Source organism: Larus michahellis, chromosome 4 (assembly GCF_964199755.1).
Source record: "Larus michahellis chromosome 4, bLarMic1.1, whole genome shotgun sequence".
NCBI lineage: Eukaryota > Metazoa > Chordata > Aves > Charadriiformes > Laridae > Larus > Larus michahellis.
In genome coordinates this window covers 11,931,520-11,959,041 of record NC_133899.1, presented here as the reverse complement: position 1 = coordinate 11,959,041, position 27,522 = coordinate 11,931,520, and the positions used below count along the sequence as shown (strand labels likewise).

General features: G+C 36.8%; 3 protein-coding genes across 12 annotated transcripts in view; 1 reads left to right on the top strand and 2 right to left on the bottom strand.

The window, feature by feature from the left end:
- Positions 1 to 15,234, bottom strand: part of CEP89 (centrosomal protein 89) — a 37,013-nt gene extending 21,779 nt beyond the window's left edge. For 2 of the 6 annotated variants that reach the window (XM_074582972.1, XM_074582974.1), the window contains exons 1-13: positions 15,114 to 15,230; positions 13,228 to 13,334; positions 11,814 to 11,969; positions 10,973 to 11,174; positions 9,734 to 9,839; positions 8,107 to 8,135; positions 6,874 to 6,928; positions 5,415 to 5,633; positions 4,896 to 5,038; positions 4,474 to 4,524; positions 3,285 to 3,368; positions 2,246 to 2,353; positions 508 to 619 (exon numbers count right to left, since the gene is read on the bottom strand). In XM_074582972.1, the coding sequence (XP_074439073.1) occupies positions 508 to 619; positions 2,246 to 2,353; positions 3,285 to 3,368; positions 4,474 to 4,524; positions 4,896 to 5,038; positions 5,415 to 5,633; positions 6,874 to 6,928; positions 8,107 to 8,135; positions 9,734 to 9,839; positions 10,973 to 11,174; positions 11,814 to 11,969; positions 13,228 to 13,334; positions 15,114 to 15,152 (1,411 nt within the window). In that variant the 5' untranslated portion in view covers positions 15,153 to 15,230. Of the gene's footprint in view, positions 1 to 507; positions 624 to 2,245; positions 2,354 to 3,284; positions 3,369 to 4,473; positions 4,525 to 4,895; positions 5,039 to 5,414; positions 5,634 to 6,873; positions 6,929 to 8,106; positions 8,136 to 9,733; positions 9,840 to 10,972; positions 11,175 to 11,813; positions 11,970 to 13,227; positions 13,335 to 14,696 lie in introns of all 6 variants that reach the window. The other 4 variants (XM_074582973.1, XM_074582977.1, XM_074582976.1 and 1 more) reach the window with 4 other exon arrangements.
- Positions 15,235 to 15,419: 185 nt separating this feature from the next.
- FAAP24 (FA core complex associated protein 24) lies at positions 15,420 to 19,230 on the top strand. 4 transcript variants are annotated; one of them, XM_074582969.1, is made up of 6 exons: positions 15,420 to 15,562; positions 15,993 to 16,071; positions 16,210 to 16,361; positions 17,021 to 17,160; positions 17,465 to 17,617; positions 18,252 to 19,230. In XM_074582969.1, exons 3-6 carry the CDS (start codon positions 16,250 to 16,252, stop codon positions 18,492 to 18,494), a joined length of 648 nt encoding a protein of 215 aa, XP_074439070.1. In that variant the 5' UTR covers positions 15,420 to 15,562; positions 15,993 to 16,071; positions 16,210 to 16,249; the 3' UTR covers positions 18,495 to 19,230. The 4 variants fall into 4 exon arrangements, with proteins under 4 accessions (XP_074439070.1, XP_074439069.1, XP_074439071.1 ...); XM_074582970.1 differs by having other exon boundaries at positions 15,471 to 15,630; XM_074582971.1 differs by having other exon boundaries at positions 15,474 to 15,562; positions 15,982 to 16,071.
- A 1,476-nt stretch (positions 19,231 to 20,706) lies between these two features.
- Positions 20,707 to 27,522, bottom strand: part of RHPN2 (rhophilin Rho GTPase binding protein 2) — a 36,001-nt gene continuing 29,185 nt past the window's right edge. For both annotated transcript variants that reach the window (XM_074582967.1, XM_074582966.1), the window contains 7 exons: positions 26,966 to 27,122; positions 26,367 to 26,486; positions 26,075 to 26,269; positions 25,216 to 25,292; positions 24,531 to 24,677; positions 23,487 to 23,642; positions 20,707 to 22,227 (listed from right to left, as the gene is read on the bottom strand). In XM_074582967.1, the coding sequence (XP_074439068.1) occupies positions 21,976 to 22,227; positions 23,487 to 23,642; positions 24,531 to 24,677; positions 25,216 to 25,292; positions 26,075 to 26,269; positions 26,367 to 26,486; positions 26,966 to 27,122 (1,104 nt within the window). In that variant the 3' untranslated portion in view covers positions 20,707 to 21,975. The remainder of the gene's footprint in view (positions 22,228 to 23,486; positions 23,643 to 24,530; positions 24,678 to 25,215; positions 25,293 to 26,074; positions 26,270 to 26,366; positions 26,487 to 26,965; positions 27,123 to 27,522) is intronic.

Here is a 27,522-nt window from a genome sequence, read left to right as displayed (position 1 = left end):
CTATAAAAGTGTAAAATCAAATACTACTACTTATGCTATAACTAACTATATTAAGTGACAAATGTTAGTGACAAAGCAGAAAATTAAAAAACCCTACAAATTCTAAATTGAACATTTAAATAAGCAAGTAATATCTCACAAATACCAACCTGTAAAGTTTAAAGTGCTCTTAAATTATGAAAATGAGTGCATTGCTGTTTAACAGTTCTTGTCACTTTTTCAGAGGAAGCAGGTCAAAATGGAGTATGCTGTATAGTGTCAATAGGTGATACTGACAATTCTTTTCAGTATCAGTTGACATCCAGAGCTTGATCTCATATTAGTATTACCTGCATTCAGTGATGCTTTGTTAGGCATATATGAAGTTGCAAAGAAAACACCAAATCAAAACCCCCGCAAAACCACCAAACAAACCAAACAAAAAATCCTCCACAAACAAACAAAAACCCCAAACTTGCAGTACCATCTTTGGTGTAGTTCAAATGACTAGCAACTTAAGCACTTTACCTTCTTGAACGTGTTGTCTGTGACTATCTCTTGCTTTAGCTTGTTGAATTTCGAGTTGCTCCATCAACAATCCATTTTCTTCCAAGACAAGCTTGGCCTGAGTTTGCAGCTGCTGCCTGCAATGACAACCGGCTTATAAATAAAATAAAATTCAAACATTGATTTATGTCCAAAGAAAAAACACAACTGACTTCCAGCAGTGTAAACTTATAAAATCATATTTGAACCTCTTTAAAAAACAAATCAAAAACCCTCGTTGAAAGCAATGTCAGGACTCAAGCTTATGAGAGACATGAACTCACACCCCTCAAAATGTTAATTATTTTAAATAACGTTTAAAATCTTTGACTAACTAAAGCAAAAATTCCATATAGAAGAAGGAAAAATATGTATGTGTGAATTAAAATTGTAGCATTGCAGAATGGCTGAGGTTGGAAGGGACCCCTGAGTCTTCTCTTCTCCAGGCCAAACAGTCCCAGCTCTCTCAGAGTTCTGTCATATGAGAGAATGAAAGCTACATAATGGTGCCAGACGATTAGGAGACAGCTATGTTACTACTAACTGAACCAAATTTCTTTTCAAAACATGCCATAAATTCGTGGATAGGATTTGGATTTACTTGGCTTTGATGTCTGGAAGAATACTACCAGTGTGTTTTATGGGCCTGTACAGAAGATGGGTGTTTAAACTGAACTATGCTGAGCAGAGAACTTAATTCTGCTTTATAACTAGTATTAATTCAGCTTTGAAGAAAACCAATACCAATCTTTCTGATGTTCACCAAAGCTTAAGAAACTACTTGCTGTTCTAGTAATAGCTTAAAATAGTTGAGAAGTATTAGCCAGAATGGAAGTAGAAATACAGGACAAGTGTCAGATGATATCACACCAATTTAAAGTCAAGAGTTGTCATAAATCAATCAGCAAGAGTAGCCTAAACCCAAACAAAGTAGCAAAATAGACTGTTACCAAGGATTTCTGATGACAGTAATTAACACCAGGTGTATCTACTTTGTTCATGTGCATGAAATGCAAACTGAGTGACAAAATACATTTGTTGCTTGTGACAGGAAGGTCAGTGCTGATGTAAGACGCTAAGCATTACCAGCTGGAAGAAATAATGGAAGTTTTTTTCCCATCAAAACTATGGAGGCTGGAGTTAAGGTTGAGGAAAATGGATCGTGGATCTTACTGGGCAAGTCTCTGAAGTATAGCAATTTTAAACAAAGAACAAAATAATTTTCCAGGTAAAACTGCAACTTTCAAATTGATAGCACTAAGATCGTATTTCATTAACAGGTTTAGGCATAAGGAACGTCTCCCACTCTACCAAGCTACGTCCTCAGCCTCAGCTATGCCCGGCACCAGGAGGCTACGTTCTGAAACAAAATTTTAAAAAATTGATACAAAAGCAGGATTAGGCTGGTCAAGACTGGCACATTCCTACTACTAGTGGAAGTGTAAAAGTTAAACGTGTAACCTACAAGGTCTGGGACAGAATTACATGGGCTTCAGGAGTAAAACAGCACTATTTAATCTGCAACTATTTAATCTTTACTCCAAAATTATTTCACACACTGCAGATCAGCATTGTTCCAACAAAACATAATCATGACCCTATTAACTCTTCAGCAAAACATAATTTGCTTGAGGGGAACAAGATCTTTCCTTAAGATCTGTGATCTTATGCAACAAGCAAAATAATGAGTAGCTTTTAAATTAATTTCTAGTAATATAACTTGCCATTCTGTAGGGGTAATAAAGTTATTTTTATTCAATTGCTCATGCAGGTCTTCATTCTCCTTCACCAACTCTTCAACTCGTACTTTAAAATTCTTCATATCCTCCTGGAAGACAAAGGACTCCACATAAAATTCTTTAGAGGTTAAGTATTTTGTTTTAATTTTTACATCAATAAAACTTTTATAAATGTACATGCCTGGGTGCCTTCTTCTGTTAACAGCGTATTATCTCAATACTCACTCACCTTTAATTCAGGTGTGTCTATTAACTTTTAAATTGCCTCATCAATCTAGTAATATTTGATTAAAAATAATATAGATTTTTGAATTGTGTCACACTTTTGCCAAGTCATTTAAATTAAGCGAGTTGTAAAAGAAATTATGGATTTAAAAAATTGAATTCTGGAAATTACTAGATAGTACTATACATTTTCAGTATGAATGACATGAATTTGAACATGGTAGGACAATACAGTGAAATTACAGTAGTATAAAACCCTCTATGTTTTCTGCTCATTTTACGGCTGAAGTTTTTGAGGGAAATAATAAATTATTTTGAAAAGCTATGGGAGTTCTGCTCTGAAGCAAATCACCATTTTTCAAAGATTTGGTGACAAAAAAAATACTTCTGAAGAGCAAACAGAGTACCCATTCCTTTAAATAACTACAAATAAATATTCTTCTACCACAAAATCCACAGGCCTGTAACTGGAAGAGCAGCTATACAGGGCCCTCCATCCCCGTTATAAATGACAATAGTAAATCCTGTCTACCACTGACTGTGTTTAAGGTTTACTCTATGCAGAGAGCAGAATTCTTGTACGTCTCAGTGTACACGCTTCTACATCTGAACAGGCCGATAAAAACAAGCAAGCCAAGTAGGATAAGACAGCACAATAACTATGCATGTAAAAGTAAAATAAAGTCACTTTTAATTTTAGGCAGAAAACAGCTTTGACAAATCCCTTTAAAAAAAATTCAAGTAATTTATTTCTGCTTTAGTGTAGAAGTACATTTTCTTTAAATGGCAACTTGCCTCATGTTCAAGATATAAATCTTCCTTTTCTCGTATTCTGTCTTCATACGCTAACAGAAGAGGTGACAAATACTTCATATCCAACTTCAAAAAAAATATTAAAAAATCAATCCATATATATCAATTACAAACTATAATATCAATATTTTTTACTACTTTTCTTGCTATATATTGCTAGTTTAAAAAGCTATTAAGGGTTTTTGAATATGTCTTGCAGACAAAAGTGCAGGATTTATACAAGCATGCAGACCACCATATGCAAAACGATGCTGCAAAAGCACTTAATATCACCGCTTTAGGAGCAAGCTTTGGAAAGGACAAGGCTGGATGCTGCACTTGCCCACTTCACTAAAAAGCAGCTATTACTTATCAGTATATGTAACAGCAGAATGTGGATGCAAATACAAATACCAATACCAAGCTGAGACACTATAGTGAATACAGTTAATAATAATCAAATTTATCCCAGATTCATTAGTAAATGGGAAAGGATTTTTTACACTCTCAAACCTGCATCTTTAAATACATACATATGTGATTCTTGGATATTATAGCTAGAAAGACAGAGAAGATGGAGGACGTTCCTATTTCTTTATAGTTCTGAATAACAATGAAGAAGGAAAATTTAAAATCTGATTAGCATTTCAAGGAGAAATTGTTTCACATATTACAGATGCATTCAATTTCACAGACTATTTGCCTTCTCCTTGCCAGAAGTTCATAGGCTACTAGTAGATCCATGACCATTCCTACCATCAGAATCATTGAAATAACGCTGTTTTCTTTTAGCATCATCTTAAAAATAATCACAACAGAAGATTAACAATTAAGCAACAGATGCTGAAGCTTCTCCTTTAACTAAACTATATGCTGGACAATACTAAGTGAAGATGGTATTTACAAGTCTCAGGGTAACAGTGCTTCTACTTAATTTGCATTCAGTAGTTCAAAGTTGGTGATTATATGCAGTCTGTAACTGAACTGTAAATTAAACTGGAGCTGCACACATTCATTGCAAAGTTCTGACTTACATCTTTTTATGCAACAAACTTAAATATTCTACTAGTAGAATGTGATAGTTCAGCAGAGTAACTAAATAATACCCTCAGTATTTTGTTTCCAGTAAAGGAATTCTATTACTTTACTTAGAAAGGAATGGACAGATAAGTGAAGATACTCTTTTACTTACCAGCCATGGTGGTGGTGGTCCTTTCACGGGTAAACTTTTCAGTTTTAGATGCTAAAGTAGATTTTTAAAAAGATACTGAAATTATTTCCTGCTTTTTGAAGCACCAACCACTGTCCACTGCATCTACAGCTATTACCTCAAACCAGCTTATGTTTCTAGCTACGTATGTTGCATATTTAACACACACTCAATGAAGTCCACAAAGCTGGAAGGTCACTATCTTATTTAGTATAATAATTAAAGGTAGAGAAAGTCTAACTTTAAGAAGTTAGACTTAACTATAAATTTCATACAAAGCCTATGCCATTTGTAGACTTTGTGGCAAATTTGGAGAAAATAGTCTTAAAAACTCAAAGACAAATGAAAGGACAATGGGAATGGGACATTTCAGTACAAACTGCCTTTATAAACAAGATTCTCACCTCTTCTTGGGACAAGGGCCTGAATTTAGTTTGATAGCGACTTAATTCTACGTTTAAACGATGGATCGTCATTTTCAAAGCATCATTTTCATCTACCAGTTCTTGTGCTTGTTGTCTGAGAGAAAGTAATTCTGCAGCCTCCTCTATTAAAATAAATATCCAACAAGAAAGTTTGATCAAAATTCAAGAAGAGTTCAAAATAATTTGTAAATTGTAAGGAAAAAACCCAACTCAATAAGCTAGAATCATAAGAGAACTTTTCTCAAAATACTGTAATGGAATGAAAAATTACTAACAAAAAAACATTAAATTTCAAACAACCAAGTAAAATTTTTTCATGATCATGTAACTATTCCTTGACAAAATTTCTACAAATATAGAAAATACTCTTCAGAAACTACTTCTGCATAGATACTTGCTCAAATCAATGAGTGGAAACCTATTACTGCAGAAGTAGGCTGTAAGAAATTAGAAAAATAAAATAAGTTAACAACAGAATAGCTTCTATGTTTCTCCCACCTTCTCTGTGTGATTTCTCTGCGGCTTCTTTAAGTCTTCTGTTTTCTTGTTCTAGTCTCTTCAGCTTTAATTGCTGTTCTTCTGTTTGCTGCTTTGTTCTCTCAAATTGTTGGACCATAGCCTGGTATGCCTTCTTCAGAGACCAGTTTTCTTGTTTTAGTTCTCTGAACTTTTCTTTAGTCTTATTTTCCCGTGCTTGCCTTGCTCGAATAGACACATCTGTAATGCCACAATACGATGTGTTTAAATGGTATTCAGACTTGAATACAAGTTTCAGCAAATTTTAATCCTTTTTTTATCTAATATTAGTATTACGTATGAGTGATACTTTGTGAGATATAAATCAGTTTACGGCTCACAAGTCACATGGGTGACTAGAGAGGTGAGACAGAAATATACACTTTGCTTACTGCAGTGGGTGTGCCCTGCAGGGGCTAGTCAGTCCTCTTGCCCCCTTCTTATTTTAATCACCTGTGTAATGAAAGCTTTACCCTCCTTCCCACTGAACAGGCTTCAGTGTTACCGACTAGAAGTTACTTAACAGTCCTTACAAAAGTAAAATTTTATATCATCTGCAAAATTGTAGATATATTGTTGCATCAGTAATAATGTGTCACAATTTCACGTTTTTCTTTTCAACTGTACAGGCTAAACAGCTTACCGATTAAAACGAAGGCTGAGATTTTACCCTTACGATCAGACTTTTAAGAGCCAGCATAATCTAATAGCATACAGGCGTGAACATAACTTAGTACGGAACAGTTCCTTAGTAGAGGATATATACAAAACCAATGAATTGGTTTTGAAATACAGAGCTATCTCTGTTATTGACGACATATAACGGCTTCATGTGTTTATGGTCACAGTTAAGTTCCTGTGGGAAGGCATGAGATACTTGGATAGCACAGAAATATGCGAAGTACACAAAACCCCACGAGCTTGTGACAGACACATATCCCATCTGTAAGACACACCAAGTTCAGAAGGGCTGTGCCTGGAACTGTTACACGGATGCAGTAACATACAAATCCGGCACTAGCTGAAGGTAGACCACATATCTCATATCACTGTATGTTTACCACTTCAGTTGCGATGGGATACTTAATAATGGTGATATCCTCTAGTGTAGATGAAATTTAAGGGAGTGGGGAGTTCCAGTATGACCTTCATTTCATTACGTCATTTCAGAATCATTTACTTAAGACTTCAAAAGTCGCTCATATTGGAAGATAAAAACAAGTCTAAAACACCTAACAGAAAAAGTCTGGAACTATTGTTTTTTATACATATCACAGAGCACTCGGCACTTTCTCATCTCTTGTACAGGAGAAATACTTCCCCTCTTCCCCGCCCCCAAATTAGGCTTAGAGAATACAAGCAGGAAAATGTGGTTTTGTATGCATAATGCATATTATTAAAGTGAAGATTTGTATTAAAGTCATGGAAAAATAAGAAGTACCTGGGGATGGTGGAGGCTTTTCACGTATCAGATTTTCGGCTAATGATTTTTCTTCCTAGCAGAGAAATAAAAAAAATGAAACAGTTTGCTTTAACAGTTACCCTTTCTGAAGTACTCTGAACAGCATCACTTTGAGAACTTAAGAAACAGAACTTTCGAAGCAGTTTCTTTTATATCAAAAACTGACAATATACAACTTGTCACTTACCCATCTTGACATAATTTTGTCACTTATCACTGCCATTAATCTCTTGTGGACACTTGAAACTTAATATTTTCTTTAGTTGTCAGAGACTTACAGTTCTCAAAACAATTTTATGGTTGACATAGAAGTTACATAAACATAAAGCTTCTTGACCAAACAGGATGGATATTTCTCCCATTTGTTAATTTGTATAAAATGTGACTTCAGAATAGTCAATTATGATATGAACTGACAGTCCCTAACTGGGAATCAGCAAATAAATTAAAATGTAAAATTCTCCCTTTGCTGGTTAAAAAAAAAAAAAAGTACCTATTTTTACATTTTCAGAAGGTTCTTTCATCAGGAAAAAACTACAGGTCGAGTTTATATTAATGTATTTACTTGAGGTGAACATAATTGATACACAAACTTTCTCCATGCTGTTTTTATGAAACAGCAGTGAAGTTGCGTAAGAATATGCTGCCATGTAATTTAACATACCAAGACACTGATGACTAAATGAGTCAAAACTAAAGAACAATTTCAAAAGAAAATATATGTGGTCAAGAACTTGAAAAAAAGTGATGTTAACAATGGAAGAACTAACCATTTGCATAAATAATATTTCAGCAAGTTGATCTGAGAAACTAACCTTTTGGGTATTCTTTTTAAGCTTATGAAAGCAATCAGCTGGAAAACTAGATAAAAATCTGGTAGAAGCCAGGCTCACAATTTGAAAATTATCAGTAAGAGCTATCTCTTGCTATAACATATTATCTTGCACTCTCACTTTCTTTCTTTCCCATGAGGAACAACAGAAGATATATTAAAAAAATATATATAAATAAACCCCAACTTTTGTATGGCCCTAGTTACCTATACAGTGATATCTTTCAAAAGGAATGATTAGCCATTCTTGTACTCCCAAAAGAAAAAGATTCCCTAGCGACAATAAATTAGTTTTCTTTTAAGTGACTGTAAAGTATCAGCTCTTTATAAAGCCTTCTTTTCCAAAATGCATCACAAATGAACCTTCATATAAGTCTTACCTTTAAATTCAAGCCAAGATGTTGGTCTTCTGTTAAAAAAGAACAGATCTTTCAGTCAATTAAAAATAAAAGTATTTGTAAGTCCATAAATAATAAGGGTTCATATGGATATGTAAGTACACATATTATATACTGCAAATAAATGTAAGAAAGTCCTCCAAAGACCACAAATTAGATCACTAACTTCCCATTCTCTCTTTCATGGTGTACCAGGATACTGATGGTGAGACCTTACTCTACCTCACTATTGAAGAAATGAAGTTGTATTGTTGTCTTCCACTATCCTTTTAGAATTTAACTAAAGGACAAATGAAATACTGTCATTGATTTTACTGGGCTTGAATCCTATTGCATCTCTGAATAAGACAAGAGCAAATCTGACAGCTTTCAGGATCTGCAGCACTTACTATGTAGAAGAGGGATTAGAAATGGTTTATATACCCTATTCTTTTCAGTTTAATCCATCCACTTCCTAAGTGGTTTTATCAAAGCAACCCATTCTTTCTGGATATTGTTCTCTATAAAGCTTTTCAAATAACTCCGCTGAAATAATATTGAAACAAAAATGGGATCCAACATGAATAAAACTTAGACAAAGATTTTTCAAATGGACTCAGTTCTGCTTTCTCTTTCCTATTCAATAGCTACTAGAGTGCTGCCATCCTCTGTAAAAACTGCATTTTGCAGCTGTGAACAAATCCTGATCTCCTGTTTTCCTGATTTTAAAATAATGGACAAGATAATTATACAATAAAACTCCTATGCAGGTAGACTAGTCTTGCATTCGTCATATTTTTTTCTCCATGATATTCTACTGTTACGAGAAAATAGCTTAATGGCAGGTCCAGTTACGAACCTAATGTCCCTGACCTAATAAAATTACTTATCGCAAAAAAATTATTTGTGAAGCTTAACAGTTCAGAGCTTAGGGTGATAACCGGAGACTGATGATCATGTTCAGCTCTCTATTCTGTCAGAACCTTCCTGTGTGATCTGATGTACAACTTGAAGGCCTAGACCTTAAAAGGCAAGAATGAAACAACTTCTGTAGAAAAGAATAAACAATCTCAGTATCATGCCATTTGATTATTAAAAAAAAAAGGTTCTTGCTGATGATTTTCAGACACGACGGTTTTTTTATCCAAGAAAAATGACTGTTTAAAAGTGTTTTCTTCTACCTCTCAGGGTTTTTTTTAACATTGGTAGTTTCTACTTTTTCCCATTTTTTTGAGCACAGTAACACTCCAGTAGTTTCCAGAGTATAAACTGGAATGATTATGGCACATATATCAACAGACATGTAGTAGAGAATGACTGTACTAGCCAAGACAAAGAGTTCACAAAACTTCACGCCCCACCCCCCTCCTCTTTTTACACTGGCTGATAGTGGATGTTTAGGAGTTTCAGTTATACAGTAAATATAGACAAATCTTCCCTCTGTGCAGATTTTTAATTTTCTTAACTACTAGAAATCCCAAAGTATTTAGTAGCATTTCTTCCATTATCCTTTTTAAAAAAAAAAAGGAATACATTGTGATCATATAGTAGTAAATTTATTTTATTAAAAAATTATTTTTCCCCATGGTGTTAAAAGGTACGGTATTTTGACTAAAGTAAGTTTATTTACCTTCTATTTGCATGTTTGACTCATCCACCAGCACCTGAAACTCCGTTTCATGAGAAGGCACCTCTTTCTTGTCAACATTAGTACTAGGAGATGGTGGAAACTCTTCCTATGTAAAAATAAGACAAGCCTATCTAAATCATGATAACAATGTTAAAATAACCCACACAATATCTGTATGAAACCTTTAGTATACTAATGTCCTGGTCACATGTGGAATTGTACTCCAATATTTTAAGATAATAAATGATAAGACTGGGGTTTTTTTGTTTTAGGGCTCTATGTAAACAAAATCTAAACCTTACCATCATCAGCAGGAGGCAGGACGCTATGATAGTCATTAGTTCACAGGGCCAATATCCTCTGTCACCTTATTCAGTCACTAGGGTCTGTCAAATTATGCTACTTTTGCTTGTTCTGTGTTATATCTAAACTCACTCTTAACAAAAGATCAACCATTTATTTGGTTGATCCATTGGTTTATTTGGTTGAACCACTTATTTACTCTATCATAGCACTAAGGGATTAATGAATAATTTTAAACATTGCCTATGCCGGTTTCCCCCTGTTGATTGCATACCAGTGTCCCACGTATTCCTACTGTTTTCTGATTTTTTCACATACATAGCATTTTATCGCTTCTTTAGTACTTCTTCATGATTGTTAAATTTTTGTATCATTTGGACAGAGATGCAAACTGAACGTTAAATGTGTCTTAGGAGTATTAACCTGCTCATTGCTGGTTAAGACAATCCAAACCTGTAACATAGAAAAATCCACTGGTCTTCAAGGCAAGGTCATTTATTTAGTTTGATTCTGAATCTCCCTGGCTCTATACAGGTCTCTACTCATTAGCACAATACTGAATCAATAACTAAGCTTTCACCACTTGTAAAAGTATAGTTCCCAGTACTTTTAACAAATAATCTACTATATAAGTATTGCACTCAACATAAAATATTGGACTTTTACAAGACTAAATTATGCACAGTAATTATACACAATACCGGTGTTTTCCCAATAAATAAAGGCTCCTAACAATCAGAGATATGGAATCTGTGAGGATCAACAAACAAACCTAACTCATGTAGGAGGAAATAAACCACAAAAAGAAGCATGCGAAATAAAAATTGAATAAATGTCTAAACGGCAAGGAGAGAATGAAATGCCTTAGAAATATTTAAAATTTGCATTAATATATTAAAACACGGTAAAAGGAATGAATGCATTTTGAAGTTTTACCTTTTTATTTTTGCAGGGAACAGCATAAATGGCGTTGGTGCTAAAGTTTTCTCCCCTTTTCTCATTACTCTGACAGCTGGACTCTGCCTCTTTATCCACATCTGAAAGATAGGTATCCATGTCCTCATCCTCACAATAATTGCCTGATATTTCCAGGGACTGTACAGGAGATCTGTCACTACCATCAAGTTTCCAGTTGGGCCTGCAAGTAGAAAGCAGTTTAAAGCCTGTTTCAGTGTTGCTTACTCTTCCAAAAAAAAAAAAAAAAACCCAAACAAAAACCACTAGTAATGTAGAACCATCAGTCTTAGAATATATGCAAATCCAAACAGCTGACACAGACATCTAAGCTTCTGTTAGGTGCGAACAAGGAATCTAGCCTGTCTATGCTTTAAAATAAACAATTAACATTGGAGCTACATTTTCTTCTCTATCTTAAAGAAAATGCCAAATTAGAGACAGAAGGTTGCTAATTCTACCAAAAGAAGAGTCTGAAATAATTATTTAGCATAAGAGAAATATCTGACATAATTCAAATGATTCCTCAGTGATCACCTGTTTGTACAACTGATTGTCTTTTGGCAGAAATAATACACGTTTTCACTTGTGACTGCTGTGCAATCCAAATCTCCCTCCCTGAAGATTGTATGCATGACATCACTTTATGAGAAACGGAACGAGGATTATAGACACTTCAGACCCAATTTATGATGTGGTGAGAAAAAAGTAAGTGGCTATAACACCAGGAGTTAAATTAGTTTGCTGTAACTCTTTGGTAAAATTGTATCATTGACAGGTTCTATTTCTAGTATAAGATATCAAAACAGAAAGTACACGCTACCCCATTCTGAGCTCTGTGACTGTGGCATATGGTTCAAAGCATTCTTGTTCCACATAGGTGGAATCACTTTCAGAAAGTGATCGCTGCCGAGGCTGAGGAATAGCAACAGTGCGTCCTGTGAGTGCTGTTGCAAGGATAGCTGCTGCTAAAGCAGATCTGGAAGAAAACAGAATAAGGCAATGAAACAATACTGATGTCTTCTCTGTGCTCCACGTGCTATATTTTTTTTCCATTGCAAAATGCCTTAAGCAAAGCAAAATGTTCACAGTTAAGCATAAACACCACTGAAAGTGCTAAGGGACGGGTTATAAACTATTAACTCCCAAAGCAAAGCAGAAAACTAGGCAAGCTATCATTAACACAGCTATCTAAGAGTAAAGTACAATACCTATCGGTTTTCCCAAATCACACGCATGAAAATCATGGAATATACTGAGTTACATTACCAAAATTGACATGGATAATTTACAGTACTTAGCATTCACTTCGGCCATAACAATGCTACCTGGTGGTGTGTTGAAAAAGTGTTCCATGTTCTGCTATTTTGTCTCCTAGTTTCCATTATTCCCTACTCTGAACCTTTTACTGATGACTCGGAAGCCATTAATAAATGCTGGCACGTTGCAAACTAGCGCAAGCGTAAGCAGATAGAAATGCCTATTTGTGAGATGCTACAGAGTATAGCAAAGGGTAAGATGAAGAAGAAAAAACAAGTAGGAACAAAGAGAGAGAAATGGTGAGGACTGTAATAGGAATGACAACAACTGGAGGTGAAAAAGGAAGAAGAAATGAACTAGGATTACGTAGGAATGTTACAGACACTAGAAAGACCTGAACTAAACTAAACACAGAGAAAACAAAAGAAAAACTGCAAGAAACTATGAATGAAAATAAAAATAAATTTGGATTTTCTCTTTATGTAACTTGCCTATATAGCTAATTCAAATCCAGTCCAACATGGGTTTACATGCCAGTTTTTTAAGTCCCTGCTTTTATTAATATGCAATCAAATGGCATGTTAGTAACACTTAAGTTATGCTCTTCTAATGAGTTAAAATTTCCTGACTTACAGTACAAGTACTGCTACAATCCTACACCCTACTGTAGCAGCCAAACTAAAAATGGCCCTAACTTTAAATAGTCCATTTGTCTTTAATCGATTCAGATTTATAATAAGTAATAAGTAACATATTCATAATGGTCAGTGTGCTAATTATTTAGCATGTGTAGGAGTGGGAGAAAAATAGGCATCTTTAAAGTTCAAAGAAGGGAACTGCCCCAATTAAAAATATATTCTATTTATGAAAAGGTTTATGTAAATACTGCAGCAAGGACATGCAACTCTTCTAACCATGCTTTTCTAGTATGCTATTGTAGTTGATGAAGAACAAAATAAAACAAACTCAAAACCTACCTGGGCCTTTCTGGAGAAGGGTTTGGACTACGAGGGGGAGGGGTGCGGGGAACTGCAGGTTTAGGAGCTATGGTAGCAGCAGGGACCAGGCCATGAGCTATATGTTTCTAAATAATTTAAAATAAAATTAGTTGACAATGACTTTAAGGATCATAATGAAAAAACACTGAATTGAACATGCACAAAAACTAACAATGCAAAATAATATAAAAAGGAAGAACAATTACATGCAATTAATGTAAACAGAAGACTTGAAATGGTTCCAAGTTTTTTTTAACATATATGAACAGCTGCTAATGAAGGTTAGAAATGTAATTTACATGAGACCCATGAATGTAAGTTTTCTACCCACCGTATCACAATCTGCAAAAACAGTATTTTAATTTACTCAATTTTTTCCCTGCATATATATAAGAAAAATGGATTACTAGACATTAACTTTTTTCAAAATATTTGAACCCTGTTTCAGAGTAACAATATTAGTCCGTTTCTTGTAGAAAGAGTCTGTCAGTCAGAAGTAATCCTCAGTCATAGCAGTATGAGATGGAAGAAAAAACTATCACTAAACAAGTCTTGTAGTCAAAGGTTCAACCTGAATAAAAAAAAAACCAAAACACACTAATGTGTTTTTATCAGCAAACCCAAAGTTGTTTTTTTTTTAAAGGATAACATTAAATACTACCTCAGAAAAACTGGGACCAGAGTTCCCTACAAAGAGTACTTTGAGTGGAATCACATAATGGTCAAGGTTGGAAGGGAGCTCTGGAGATTGTCTAGTCCAATTTCCCGCTCAAAACAGGGTGAACTGGAGAGGGCTGCTTGGGATCCCGTCCAGTATCTCCAAAGGTGGAGACTCCACAGCCTCCCTGGGCAACCTGGTCCAGTGTTGGACCACTCTCACAATATTTTTTTTTAATTATTATTATGTTTAAGTTGAATTTCCTGTGTTTGAATTTGTGCCCATTGCCTCTTGTCCTCTCTCAGGCATCAGAAAATACTATGTCATAATAAAATCCATCACTTTCAGACAGATGTTACTTTTTTATGGAGTAGAACAGGCCAAGTTCCTGCTATTTCTGCTACAGATAGTTGTTTTTTCTTTTTTTGCAATTATTCTTTAATTGTCTTCTCCAACAGGATAATGAACAGGTGAACTGGGAAGCATGTCTGTCTTTACAGAAAGCCACACCAAATAACTAAATAGTGCATTACAAAGACTGCCTTTTTACTTCGTTTTTATCTTGCAACTGCACTGCTTCCTAATTCTGGAAGTCTATCTGGCATGCACCATTTTGTTTACTAAAGGCTGTTGACTGTAGATGCCTTACTGGGATTACCAGGGAATACAGCTGAGGTAAAAGGATGCTGTCATCTACAGTAAAAGTAAGATGACAACAGAAAATGAATACTTTATTTTAATGCCAATACTAAAAAAAATAAATTACTTCACGTAGATTAAAAGACAATACCTGGCACTATTGCTGACAACCCTACAGCCCCTGGCTGCTCTAGGCTTTCGCTATGAACTTGTACCAGTTCACTTTGCGGCAGTGACCGTGTGCTTCCAGGATCACCTCAGCAAGCGCTGGAGGCGAGCGGGCTGCACCTCCCCTGGCGCCGGGCTGCAGCCCCGCCGGCAGCCACAGGCCTCCCTGGAGGAGGGGGGTGCCGGGAACACCTCCCCGCCAAAGCATCGGCTCTTGGCCTCCGGACACCTTCTTTCCTTTGCTTGGGATTTACTTCTCTCCCCATTTTTCACCTCAGTCAAACCGCCCCAGCGATCACCCGAGGGACCTCCTCCCGTCCCGCCGGGGGCGGCTTCACGTCTCCCCCGCTGGCCCCGCCTCACGGGGACGGCGACCCGCCCCGAGCGGGGCGATACTCACGAAGGGGCCCTTCCTGCCTCTCCTGAAACTAAACGCCATCGGGAGCAGCAGGGAATGGGTCCGCCACTGCCTCCCGGTTACTTTCTCCCCGCTCCGGACGCTTCGCTGCCACGACGCGCCCGGCAACAAGGGCGCGGCGGATTTGCTGCGGGTCCGCGCTCCCCCAATCAGCGCGGGCCTTACTCCCCCTTCCTCCGACCTTAGCAACCTACCAGCGGCGAGGCCCGCCCCACTCCGCCGCCTCATTCGCTCGCGGGCGGCAGAGCTCTCGCCTCCTATTTGCGGCCTCCGTTGTCAGTCAGGCACGCGCTCTGAGGCGGGCTGTTCGCCGCGCCGCCGTGAGGCGGCCTTTCTCCTGAAGGGGTGGCGGCCTCTGCCCTCGGCTTGCCCGGGCTCCGCCGCCGCCCAGGGAGCTGGGAACGCACGGGACGGAGCTCACCCTCTTCTGGGTAGGCTGTTGGTGGGCCGGCGGCCGCCCTCGGGGCCGTTCCCCTGCTCCTCTCGGAGGAGGTCCCCGGTGAGGGCTTGCTCTGGGCCGGGCTGCAGGGCGTGGCTCGGGGTGATGGTGTTTTCGGTGACACTGGCTCGTCTCTGGCTCTTCTGCTTAAATCGCGCCTTAGCCTCGAAGTCTCCCGTTCCCTACTAAAGTCAGGACACCGCGTAAAGCTGGCAAACCTGAAAATAATCTCTCACAGCAACTACCTTCTAATAATCTGTCTGGAGACTTCTGCCACTTGAGGGATGGAGATGCCTCTGGAGTCAGCTTTGTAATTGAAGCAGACTTTCTCTCAGCAAGGGTGGATGAAGGCATAGAAAAGGCAGGTGGTTTTGTTTTGTTTTGTTTTGTGATTTGTGTGTCTTAATTCAGATGTTTTTCAGTTTGACTGGCAAAGTTGGGAGTGGAATTTGCAAGCCAGCAGCCTGTACCCAAGTAAACAAGAGTTGCTTACTGCTTTCGGTATGTTATAAGTAACTGTAAGGTAGCTTTGGGGAGGAGACAGTGTCTCTACCAGAGTATTACATCTTATAAATTTTAATAATAAATTTGTAACAGGTTTATAAAATGTGTTAATATCTCTTCCACGTTTCTTTCTAGGGTGTAAATTCTAATGAGGTAGAGATTTAAAGGAGGTCTGATGACAACAAAAGCAAACTTTCCTGTGACAGCAGGATCTATAGTTGTCCCTTATGGGCATGTGATTGGAAATGAGAAGTGGAGAGGGTCAGAGATAGCCCAAAGGCTACAAGGTAAGCACAAACAAATTGAAAGAGGAAAAACGATTCCGGCAAAGCATTCCCCTCTATCACCCAGTGTTGTTAAGATTGGCTGGAATATGCTTTACTCTGTGCCTGGCTGGTCCCATATTTGTGGTACAGCCTATGTTAGCAGGCTGGAAATTCCTGTTTGTCTATCATGTATCTACGTGATCAGATCTGTCATATTTGCATAGTTGTGGAGCACTGTAGAAAAGAAGCAGGAGTATCCGCTACTTGGGAACCACATCAGTGGGGCTATTGGGAATATGCAGCTGCACTGAAGTCCCTTGAATTTACATACATACTGGGACTATGCTATCATCTTTTGTCAGCAACGTCAAGGTGATCATTTCAGAATAGCATGTGATGTTTTTGTTCAGAAAAGTCCAGAGTTTACTGACAAGCTATAGCACTTTCAAATCTGTAGTTTGCAAGTGCTATAAATTGGCATTAATAAATGTATCACACAGTACTCTGGATCGCTTGTAGTAGTTTTGCTTAAAGAGAAGAAAAGTTTTTTAAAAATAACAAGTTCATTGTCAAGTTGCTAGGATTACTGACACATTAGGAAGGTTGTGCTATGAAGTAATTATTAGTTTGGTGTTTTTTTTAACTACTGGGTTTTTTTGCTTTAACACTCTCACCTTAAGGAAAAGTTAGACTCATCTTTGAAGATGGCTTGGGACTTGTGGATTTTCATCTTTCAAACAGAACTTGCATATTATATATTTCTGAAGCAGATTTGGTTGCAGGGGATGAATTCAAACGAAGATTGGTTCGGTTTAGAAACGTAAGTACTATACATAAAGAGAAAAATTTTCACTTGGTATTTGGCTATTCCATGCTTCTGAAAATATTCTTCTTGTGTTAAATTCTAGTGGAGGTAAGCTTTTGTGATAATTTCCACCTGAAATCTGAAAAAAATATGCAGCCCTGTAGTATTGCTATATTAAACCTCAGTACTGTTGCTGCAACTTCTGTTCTTCCTCTGATTTGCTTTCAGGCAGCTCAGACTTGACAGAAGTTTGCTCTCTGTTGCATTGCATCAGCTTGTCGTTAATGAGGTCTTTTCCACTTTTTTCCTTTCCATATAGGCCAGCAGTCTTGGGGGAATTGTAATTGTAGAGAAAACCCAAATAAGTGATCAATACTTCTTAGCAGTACAAAAGCTTGTTGTGCTAGAACTTGGAATGGTGTTGCTTCCTGTGGCAAATCAAGGAGAAGCTTCTCAACTTATTACTCAGCTAGTAAGTTTTGTGTGTTAGTGGACAAACGTTTATTAAAATATGGGATGTGAGGAGAGTTACCTGTTTTCCCACAATCATCACTCATTTCAGAAAGAATACCTGTGATCTTAAAGGAACACAACATATTTTGTTGTTTGAATGTAAGAAGTAAATAGCCTGCAACGGTAATAGGGTAGTATAGCTCAGAAGAAAGAGGGATCATTTGGGAACAAATTTAAAAAGTTGAAGAATATGATACTGGATTTTTTTTTAATGCGAATTTGCACTGAGATGCCACTGGCATTAGGCAATCCTCACTTAAGTTCTCTGTCAAAACCAACTTGAGATTTTGCTTTGTCTCATGTTGGGGAAGCTGTGTTCTTACATTGTTTCTCTTTATCCTTTCTCTGATTGCATCAAAGAGATGACAAAATCTTTGTTTTAATTAATGGTTAAACAACTGTTGGTTTCCTGGTGAGACTTTGTGGATCTGCATCAAAACCCTTAATAGGGGTGCACACCTAAGGAGGGAGCTTGTTTTTAGAACTTCTAGTGATTGCACTGAACTGCCTTGAGATTGAGACTGTATTAAAAATCAAAAGCAGAGCTCCAGCAGAGGGCGCTCGGTGTCACTTATGGTTTTCTTTTGCTTCAGGTCCGTGAGCAAAGTAAGGATCACAACCGTAACCCCTTTATTCGTAAACAGTGTTCTCAGCTGGCAGAGCCATCAGTGTTTCGGACTGTGCAACAAATTCCAGGAGTTGGGAAAACAAAAGCTCTGCTTCTACTGCAGCAGTTTGGAAGCATCCACCAGCTTTGTAATGCATCTGTCAAAGAGCTTGAGCTAGTAGTTGGACAAACGGTAGCACAACAAATTTACACTTTTTTATGTTCCTGACTGTGCATGCATAGTGCTGTTTTGCAAAACAACGAATTTTGTTTATTTCTTGTGAATTATAAAATTTTGGTTTTAATAATCACATATTATGGTAACTTCTATAATCCTGGTAACAACTAGAGGGTGTTGACTAATTGTCTAGATATTACTCTGCTCTGCTTCTTTACAGCTGGTCTGCTCATGTAGATGGAGCAGTGAAAATTACCTTGGAAAGAGGGCTATAAAGTGTTTTGCATCTGTCTTGCACAAAAAAACTGGGAGAAAGCTGTCTCTTTTTTCAGCATCCACAGAAAGAAATTGGAAAAGCAATTTGCTTGCTTGCTTTTGTCTCCCAGAAATAAACACTTTGTTAATATGTGTGTGGTCTTATCTTCTCAGTAACTGGAAATGTGAGTTACAGTGTTTTAAAAAAAGTGAACAGATGTTCCTTTATGGTAATAGCTTTGACTTATAAATTTTTGAAGTTCCTTTGGAAAGCCCTCCTGGAATACACCTTTGACTTTACACTAACTTATTTCTCTGGTTCCTTTTTCAGTTCACAGGGTGTTATCAAATTTATTCCCTTGTGTCTAATATCCAAAATCTTGGTTAATTTGTGTTGCACTTCTGAATATAGGTTGGGATAATTATAATAAATTACAATATATTTTGACATATTCATTACAATTATAATGTATTAACTCTAATATCAGTTACAATTTACACTACAAATAAAATCATATGGGAATCTTTGATGAAAATTCATAATTCATCCTGTTCTTCCAGTATTAATTTTTTCAGTTATTTGTAAAGAGGATTGGTTTTCCTGATATATTGCATTTCATTTTAAATTATATTCTTATCCTATTTAGTAAGGGTGAAATTGCCTTTTGCCTCATGTACCCATTAAGGAGGCGTGTGAAAAGCTTCTTTCATACTACTGGGGTTTTGGATCACAGCAAGAAAGCAGTTGAGCAGGATTTTCAGCTCCCTTTTGTAAACTAAAGAGAAGTGAATAATAGAATATATATAATAAAACCTCTGAAACCAATCTCATCCACAGTGGCTTGGACAGCAGATAGACCTGCTATTTATATTGATTCCTTACTTGGGATGAAAATACACTTACAATTTGGGCATAAATATTTAATTTACTGAATAATAACCATCAGAATTTCCAGACCTACAGAACAGGATACTACTTAACAACTAGGGAATCCTTAAACTTTTTTTATAAATCTGTTTGTTTAGATTTTATTCCCCCTCTCTCAGATTTTGTCACTTTGCTATGGAGACTGGATTTCACATCTAAAGGTATGTGGCTATTGATGTTGCAAACATCTTTTTACTACTTCAAATGGCCATCTGTTCAGTGTATTAAATAAAGTTCCATTAAAGTAGTAACAATTAGTACTAATGGAGTTATAGGCTGAACTACTAAGTTACTGTCAACCTTTGTTTCTAGGGCTTTATATAGCCCCATACCTCCTGTACTAAGAATAAATTTGTTACAAAGATTTCTTTAGTCTGAGCGAGAATGTAACTTGCTGTGAAATTAAAATTTGCCTGAGGTTAGCTGTTGGCTCCTGCTTGGTGTAGAATGAGTCTTTAGTTAGCTGACAGAAATGGCACTTGAGAAGGCGAAATTTTGACTTGAATTGAGGGGAAGTGTGGTTAAATAAAAAGATGCCAACCTTTCCTCAGTTAATCATGCAGGTAAGTGGGAAGATATTTGCAGGAAAACTATCATAGTGGGTTTAGAGAAATTAAGAGTTGGAAGGGTGATTCATGTGCCTTTGCTGAAGATTTCATTAGCCGGATAGTAATTTTAGCCATACGTACAACATAAATCTCTTCTGTATGGAATATTGTATGGCAGGGTGTTGCGTATCAGTATATGACTGCTGCTGCTTCTGTATGTAAAAGTAGTGCTACTACAAGTACACATGAAGAATAACTACTAAGAATAGCAGAGTCACAAATAACTTACAACATTTTTTAATGTAATCTTCATAGGAAAACTCTAGAAATACGTTAACACTCTTCTTAAGGAAGCAGGTTTTAGACTTATAAGTTCCTGTATTATACAATATAAACTTTTAAGACAGTTTCTTAGATCTTTGTAAGCAAGGTTACAGAAACATGCAAGAGGTATGCCAGCAGTAAATAGTGAAAACCTGTAAATTATGCTGCATTACCCAAGCTGTAGCAGAATCAAAAAGCTACTACTGAATGGGCAGCATCTGATTTTTATTCTTAAATAAGTGTCATCAACATATTTACAGCTATTACATAGAAAACTAAAAATAAATGACAACTTTAAAGTTTACACCCAGAAGCAAACTTTCCCCTTATTTTAAGTTTTGAGTATCAAACAACATATATCTACTCTGTAGACGGCAATGTGAACTAACACTACAGTGTTAGCAATTTTCAACTAATTTAAATTTCAGAAAATAGAAGAATCTCAAAGAAATGTTCATGCAGTTATTTTTTTTTTTTGTCTCCCTCCTTAGTGAATATATATATAGCCAATGCTTGCTCATGAATTGTTCCAATGGGAGGAAGATGCTTTTATATCTATTTGGGTTTTTTACTTGGTATGATAGTAAATAAATATTCTGCCACTTAAGACTTCTTTTCTCACATTTTAAAGTATCACCACAATTCATGAACTCTTGATCAATATACTGGAATATGTCGGTTTTGAGATTTGTTCCACAGCTATCAATTTTATCAAGACTAAGGCGATACAAGTCATGGTAAGTAGATTAAATAATTTCAAGTTTGGAATAAAGCCTGTTTTTAACAATAGAATCAGCAGGCATTTAAAATGTAACCTAAATCAGAAATACAGCAGAGTAAAAGCCTTTTGTAGTTCAAAAGATCTTTTGACTTCTAAACCTAATTCTCTTCCAGAATTAAATTAACTATTCACTGGCATACCCCTAGTACTCTCAGAAAGAGAATGTCTTACGTATAAAAACCACAACTATATGACACTGCCCCTTGGCACAAGGCTAGTTTCTCTGAATAACATTATTCTCTCTCACACATGGCTTGTTAAGGTAATTCTTTAAAGTAGTGTTAAGTGATTTATTATTGATTCTACACTTTTACAGCAAAATCATCCTTTAATGTGTCCCCCTTTAATTGTTTTGCACGCAGCATCAAGTTTGTAATAACTCCCATCTATCCACAGTTATAGAAGATTAGTCATGATGCTGTCTTCTGGAATTCCAAAGGAATCCAGTCCTCATGTAAGCAATTTTATCATCTTGTTATTGCATACCTCCCAAAAAACTTCATTCTAACCTTCAAATACTTCAGAGTTTAACAGTTTTTGCCAGCCTCTGACCTTCATAGTGGCTCCACAGTAAATGAAGTCAATGGCATTTGTCTGAATTTATACACATGTATATATACAAAGAGAAAATTGACCAATATTTTTATATATACATTTTAAAGAAAAATGTTGTGTTAACAGATCCTTCTGAAAGATTCAGTACAATGAACTTTCTGTATTCAAAAGTGTGAACGGAGAAAGCTTCTTCTTCATTCGAGAACTTCCAGCCACAGCTGAAGGAAGGCAGAGGGTGCTTGCAGCTTTCTGTCTATTTTTAGTTCCCCAACTTAAAAAAGGCAGTTTCAGTGGGGCTTTCTTGGTCTGATCAGTCTTATCCTCTTCCATGGCTAAACAGATTAAGGAGTATGTCTTCTGCATTCCCACAGAATAAGTTGCACTCTTACTATGCTGTAGGAAAAAGAGAAGCGTTATAAGAATCAGTCACCCAAAATAGGTCAAAATTTGAAGACAACAAAAGATCACTGTGCAAACAGTTTTCCAAGGCAGACTACAGCAAGCTTTTTGTGCTAATGACACACTAAGTGAACACAAGGCCCTTCAGAGTGCTGTGACTCTGGTATGTTGCCCATGTAGGCTCAAGGGTATACTGCGCAAAGCGTAAAGGGCTTGTGAATCTTATCCATGGGTTGTGTTACGGTTTGCATTTACTGGCTATATGGTATATACACTAACCTCTCTACAAAGCTTAAGTATGTAGTTCTTGCACAAATCTCTGAAGGGGAGTCTTTTTGCTGCCTTTGGACAGGTTCCATGTTGATTGCAACTATGACAACAAGAGTTACTGTCGGACATTCTTTTGGGAATGTCTTGTCAGCCTTCTCTGTCTTGTCTTAGCTGTACCCTGAAGCAATTCAATTATATTTTAGTCTTTTGTTTCCAGTAGCAGCTTGGAATGGCAAGTGCAATTCCTTATTTTCAATAAGGAAAAATCAACTTCTTAAAACAAGAAAACCTTGTTTTAAAAGCAGTAAGAGCACTTTGATCACTGCTAAGGGAACAATACTCCAGTGCCTAAGCTTGCCAGGGAATGTTAGAAGCATGAAGCAGTGGGTTTAGCTGAACTACATGTTCTCTCACACTACAAGTAAGTTTTTTAGAGCTTAAGATTTTTTTAATCTTGTGATCATTTTTCCTTGGTCTAAAGCTTCTACAGCAGCTTAGTATCTGACTACACAGTTAAAGTCCACCAAAATAAAGAATACTTATATTAATATAAAAGTCAGGACCATTTATGTTAACAGTGCATAGAAAATAACTATGTAGTCTTGGATGTTCTATTTCATTCCACTGTTGTTTCATTGTGGCTTTTCCAGTGCTGAACAGGGTAATGTTTTCATCCTCTGGGACAAGTTAGGGGAAAATAAAATATGCCCCGGAACTTATAATGCAATTAATCTAAGTAGCTCCACTACAAAAAACCCTATCACACAACCATTCTTATGCACAGACTGTACTTTAGCTTGCTAAGGCACAATGATTTAAACAGACTGTTTAAAACTGAACACAGGTCTGAATGCTTTATGTATTCACTGGTAGAGTGGGGTATCTAACTACGTGAAAGTAAACATTAATCAGGAACGGAAGCCAGAGAAGTGAAAAAACTCTCACATAGCCAACCTGCAAAACATATTTGCCTCATTACATACCATAGATGCCGCTGTATCCTGGCAACTGATCACCTCAACCTCAATGGGCTGTTCTCCCACGCTTTTGAATTTTTCCAGCACCTCGTTCACTCCAAGCCACTTGCAATCCACCCCACCAACTGAAACAATGTAGTCACCTTCTTTTAGGCCCATCGACTGTCAAAAAATTGTGCACAGGTTATTATCTGGAATTATAAAGATGTATAAAATGTTTTGTCATCATACGGTATCTGCCCTAAAGGCTTTTCCCTCTTAGATGCTGTAAAACCATTGTCTAGCCAGACATGTGGAACAAAGTGTATATATAACATAGAAACATCCAACGTTTTCCAGTACATAAAGTAGTATTTGAGTTACCGTTAATAAATGTGATTCTGGCATACTGAAGTGTTGGCTGTTTTTATGTCTTTTTCACATATCTCCTAAAGTAAGTGAAATCTGTTTTTTGTTACCTTATCATCACCCAGGAGGTATTTTCTCCAGTTTTTACTTCTATTTATTCTGTATTTTAATTCATACTTCTGTGGTTGCTTCTGCCTTTCCTATAGCTAAACTGTGCTCATCACAGCATGCTTCTTTACCCCTTTGGTTTTTTTCCCCCAAAAGAACAACATATTAGAAGCTGATAGTATGTTCTTTCCCCTCTTTTTCCTTGGGCACATGCTACCTACCTCCTTGCCTTCCCTTCCAGATCCTCATCCTTACTGTTGTTGCTACTTTCTAAAGCCTTTATCCCTTCTAACTTCTTGAGTTAGATGGGGAATAACATTTGCTTTTATTATTTGGGACTTTTTATCTGTTAAGCATAGAGAGAGGAAGAAATCAATTCTTAGTTTAATGCGGTGTCAGGGATATGGGTACTCTAACATCTAAGGTGTATATAACATTGAAAATGCATTGAGATTATATGAATTGACTACACTGACATACGGTAGAACTCAATAAATACTCCGTACGCCAGTATGAACAAGCTAAAGTTACATTTAAAAGATTGCAATGCTAGAATCTGGAGATAAATTGTTAATATTGCACCAATGTACTTACTGCTGCAGAACAAGCTGGATCAAGACAATAAATCTGTACTGGTGAACCTCCTTTAAGACTGAATCCTAGCTCTCCTGCTTCATGGTGGATGTGAATGGTACGTGGAGCCGTCCACCTCTGCTTGGCCGAGAACACTGTCAGTGGGCCCTGGAGGTAACATAGCAGCAGGCACATCATGGCTTATTGTCATTCGTAAATAAGCACTTCTGGGTTTTTTTAAGTTATAATGCTTGAAGCTCATTTTATGCAGGTTTTAGTCAGGTTAAATTCCAGCTACTTCCGTTGAAATGGAACCATGAGATTTATCCCAGAAGTTTAAGATGTCCCCTGAAGTGCTCAGCCCTATTTCATGACTGTTCAGCTGATGCTTCAGAGTGCAATGAGAGCAGATGCTGCCAAGCTGTTCTGAGATCTGTTAAGGTGTGCAGAATATTTTGGCTGCAGCATGCTCTAAGGTTCTATATTACTCCATTTTGGAGGAGATAAATTGATTCATGAAACATCGCATATTCCGATCCTAACCGCAACTCCCAGTTCCTTTGCCCACTGTTACACACAGAGCCACCTGAAGGACTGGCTTTGCTGCATGCAACGTTACACATTCTGCACACATCCCTCACCCTGGAGTGAGTTTATACGTGCTAGCAAAGTGACAGCAGTTGGTCAGCATTAGCATGTTACGTACCAGCCTGTGAAAGAAATCTTTAACTTTCACCTTGGAAAACTGGGGAGCAATTGTTTCTATTTTATGCTCCGTTTTAGCTAAAACAAAAAGAAAAACAAATTAATTTTCTCTCAAGTATTAGTTAAAAGACATACAAATTTATTTTTCTTGCATTTCAAGCTAGACAGAAATTTCTCCTAAATTCTTACCAGGCTGTGGAAATTACCTCATTTTTGTGGAAATTTGTAAGGCGTATCTGAATAACCTTAAAAATATTTTCAGAGCTCACAGTATCAAGACAGAAAACTTAAAACAATCCATCCAAAGAAAACTATGCTATTCTCCTCTTTAATTTATTTTTCTTTGAGAAATATTTAAAACCAGCGCACATTCTTTCCCGCTGCTTCCAAAGAGGAAAGAGTTGGATGTGCTGGACTAAGGTAGGAAGAAGCAATACCAGTCAAACTGAGTTAACAACTTAGAGTTATAGTATATAGTATAAGAGTTATGTATAAGAATTGTGCTACAGTTGTGCTACAAGAAACAGTTGTTAGTTTTCCCCCGTATGATGTTAGCTTTTAAAGTTTCCCTATTTTTTCTAGCTCATAAGATAGTCTCCAAAAAAAGCTGAATTCTAAATAATAACCATTGTTATCTACCCCAGAAAATGATGTGGCCAGAAACACTGTAAAGTAGCCGTAACAAAATTCATTTATCTGTGATTGAGGAAACCTGTAAGGAATCTGAACTCGAATGTACAGTATATAACTTGTACATTATTTATATTATGGATGCATATGATATATGTATCTAAAATAAAGGCATATCCCCATATGCATGTATGGTTAGATGCCCTTTGTTTCTAGCTGTGTATACTTACGAAGGATATCTGGAGCCTGGATTAGACTGAGGAAGTCATCTTCCGTCTCTTGTTGAGCATATTTCAGAAGTGAGCGCTTATGTGCGGCTGTCAGAACCTCCTGAAGAACATCAATGTTTCGAAGCTTCTTGCACAGACCACAGACTCTTAGAGCTTCTTCATGGTAAACAATGGCTTTGCGTAAATGTGCTTTCCCTGAAAGACATTAGGAACTATTGGTCGTCCCCCACAGACAATAAATACAAGGTAATTTTCTAATTGTATCTAGTAGCTGGGTAAAACTCATAGGTACCTAGCTGTTTTCTCTGAACTTTGTCCTTTAAAACAGTGAGAACCATCAGTCCTTCAGGCATGTAGTCGTACAACTGGGACAAGGCTTTCTCCTGCTGATCTTCATCATCACCGGACTGCACTATAATACAGAATACAGATTCAGAACATTAACCATTAGACATCTCTTGGTGCCCTGTTCCTTTAGGTGTATCGTTGTGTAGTTATTACTACCTTCTCTCTATATGCAGTCAAATATTTTCACACATGTATATCAATGGGAATTTCACGTTTTTAGGACTCCTATCGATTTTATCATCTGCAGTATGCAATTAATACTCATATGCCAGAATATATTTACAAGAATTAAACAATTTAGTAGCATATAACGGATGTAATATTTCTTTTGTTTCTGCAAAGTTCGTTTACTGAACATTCACATTCTTCTGTAAAGGACAAAAAAAGCACGGCCTCATATCTGAACAGGAAAATGGCCACAAATTAACAAGTATTGAACTTCAAAGTCCCTGGCTCCTAGTCTTATTCATAGACCAGATTATAACTGTTTATGTGTTTATTATTGTTATTTATATGAATAAGTAGAAAATGTATGATTCTTACATTCATGGTCACACAGAATGGTGGCAATGAAGTAATGTGCCAGAGCTTTGTAATGGTCTGACTTTATTTGTGCCAGTTTAGACCAGGAATAGGGAATATTCTCTTTCACTGGTTCCTGATTCATTGCGGTGTTAACCAGCATGTAAACCTCTCCCACCTAAAATAAAGCACAGAATTGAAGTATGAGAATTTAACATTAGTTATTAGGAGCTCAAGTAAGGGATATTATATTCAGCCTTAAGATAATTTCACATGCATCACATCAGAGGGGAAAAAAATGGTTAGAAAGGGTTGGAAATAAGTTTTGAGACAATTTGAAATTCCATCTCTGATTTTTCCCTTACAAGAAAAGTAAATCAATTTTGTACAAGAACAGATGGACTAAGTCAGTCAATCTATATGGCTTCAGAGTTCAATTAAAACACCTTATAATAAACAATTTTAAAATTTCAAATACATCTTATTGGGTTAATTCAGCTATGAAAAAGGGTGAAGCATATTACTTATACAGAGGTTTGTGCTTCGCTTCTGAAACTGTGGAGTCATATCTACCCTTA

Excerpts from the sequence above, each read along its gene's own strand:
- FAAP24 (XM_074582969.1), top strand. The coding sequence starts at position 16,250 with ATGACAACAAAAGCAAACTTTCCTGTGACAGCAGGATCTATAGTTGTC. Across the intron at positions 16,362-17,020 it reads GATAGCCCAAAGGCTACAAG|GAAAAGTTAGACTCATCTTT; the intron begins GTAAGCACAAAC and ends TCTCACCTTAAG. Across the intron at positions 17,618-18,251 it reads CTCAACTTATTACTCAGCTA|GTCCGTGAGCAAAGTAAGGA; the intron begins GTAAGTTTTGTG and ends CTTTTGCTTCAG.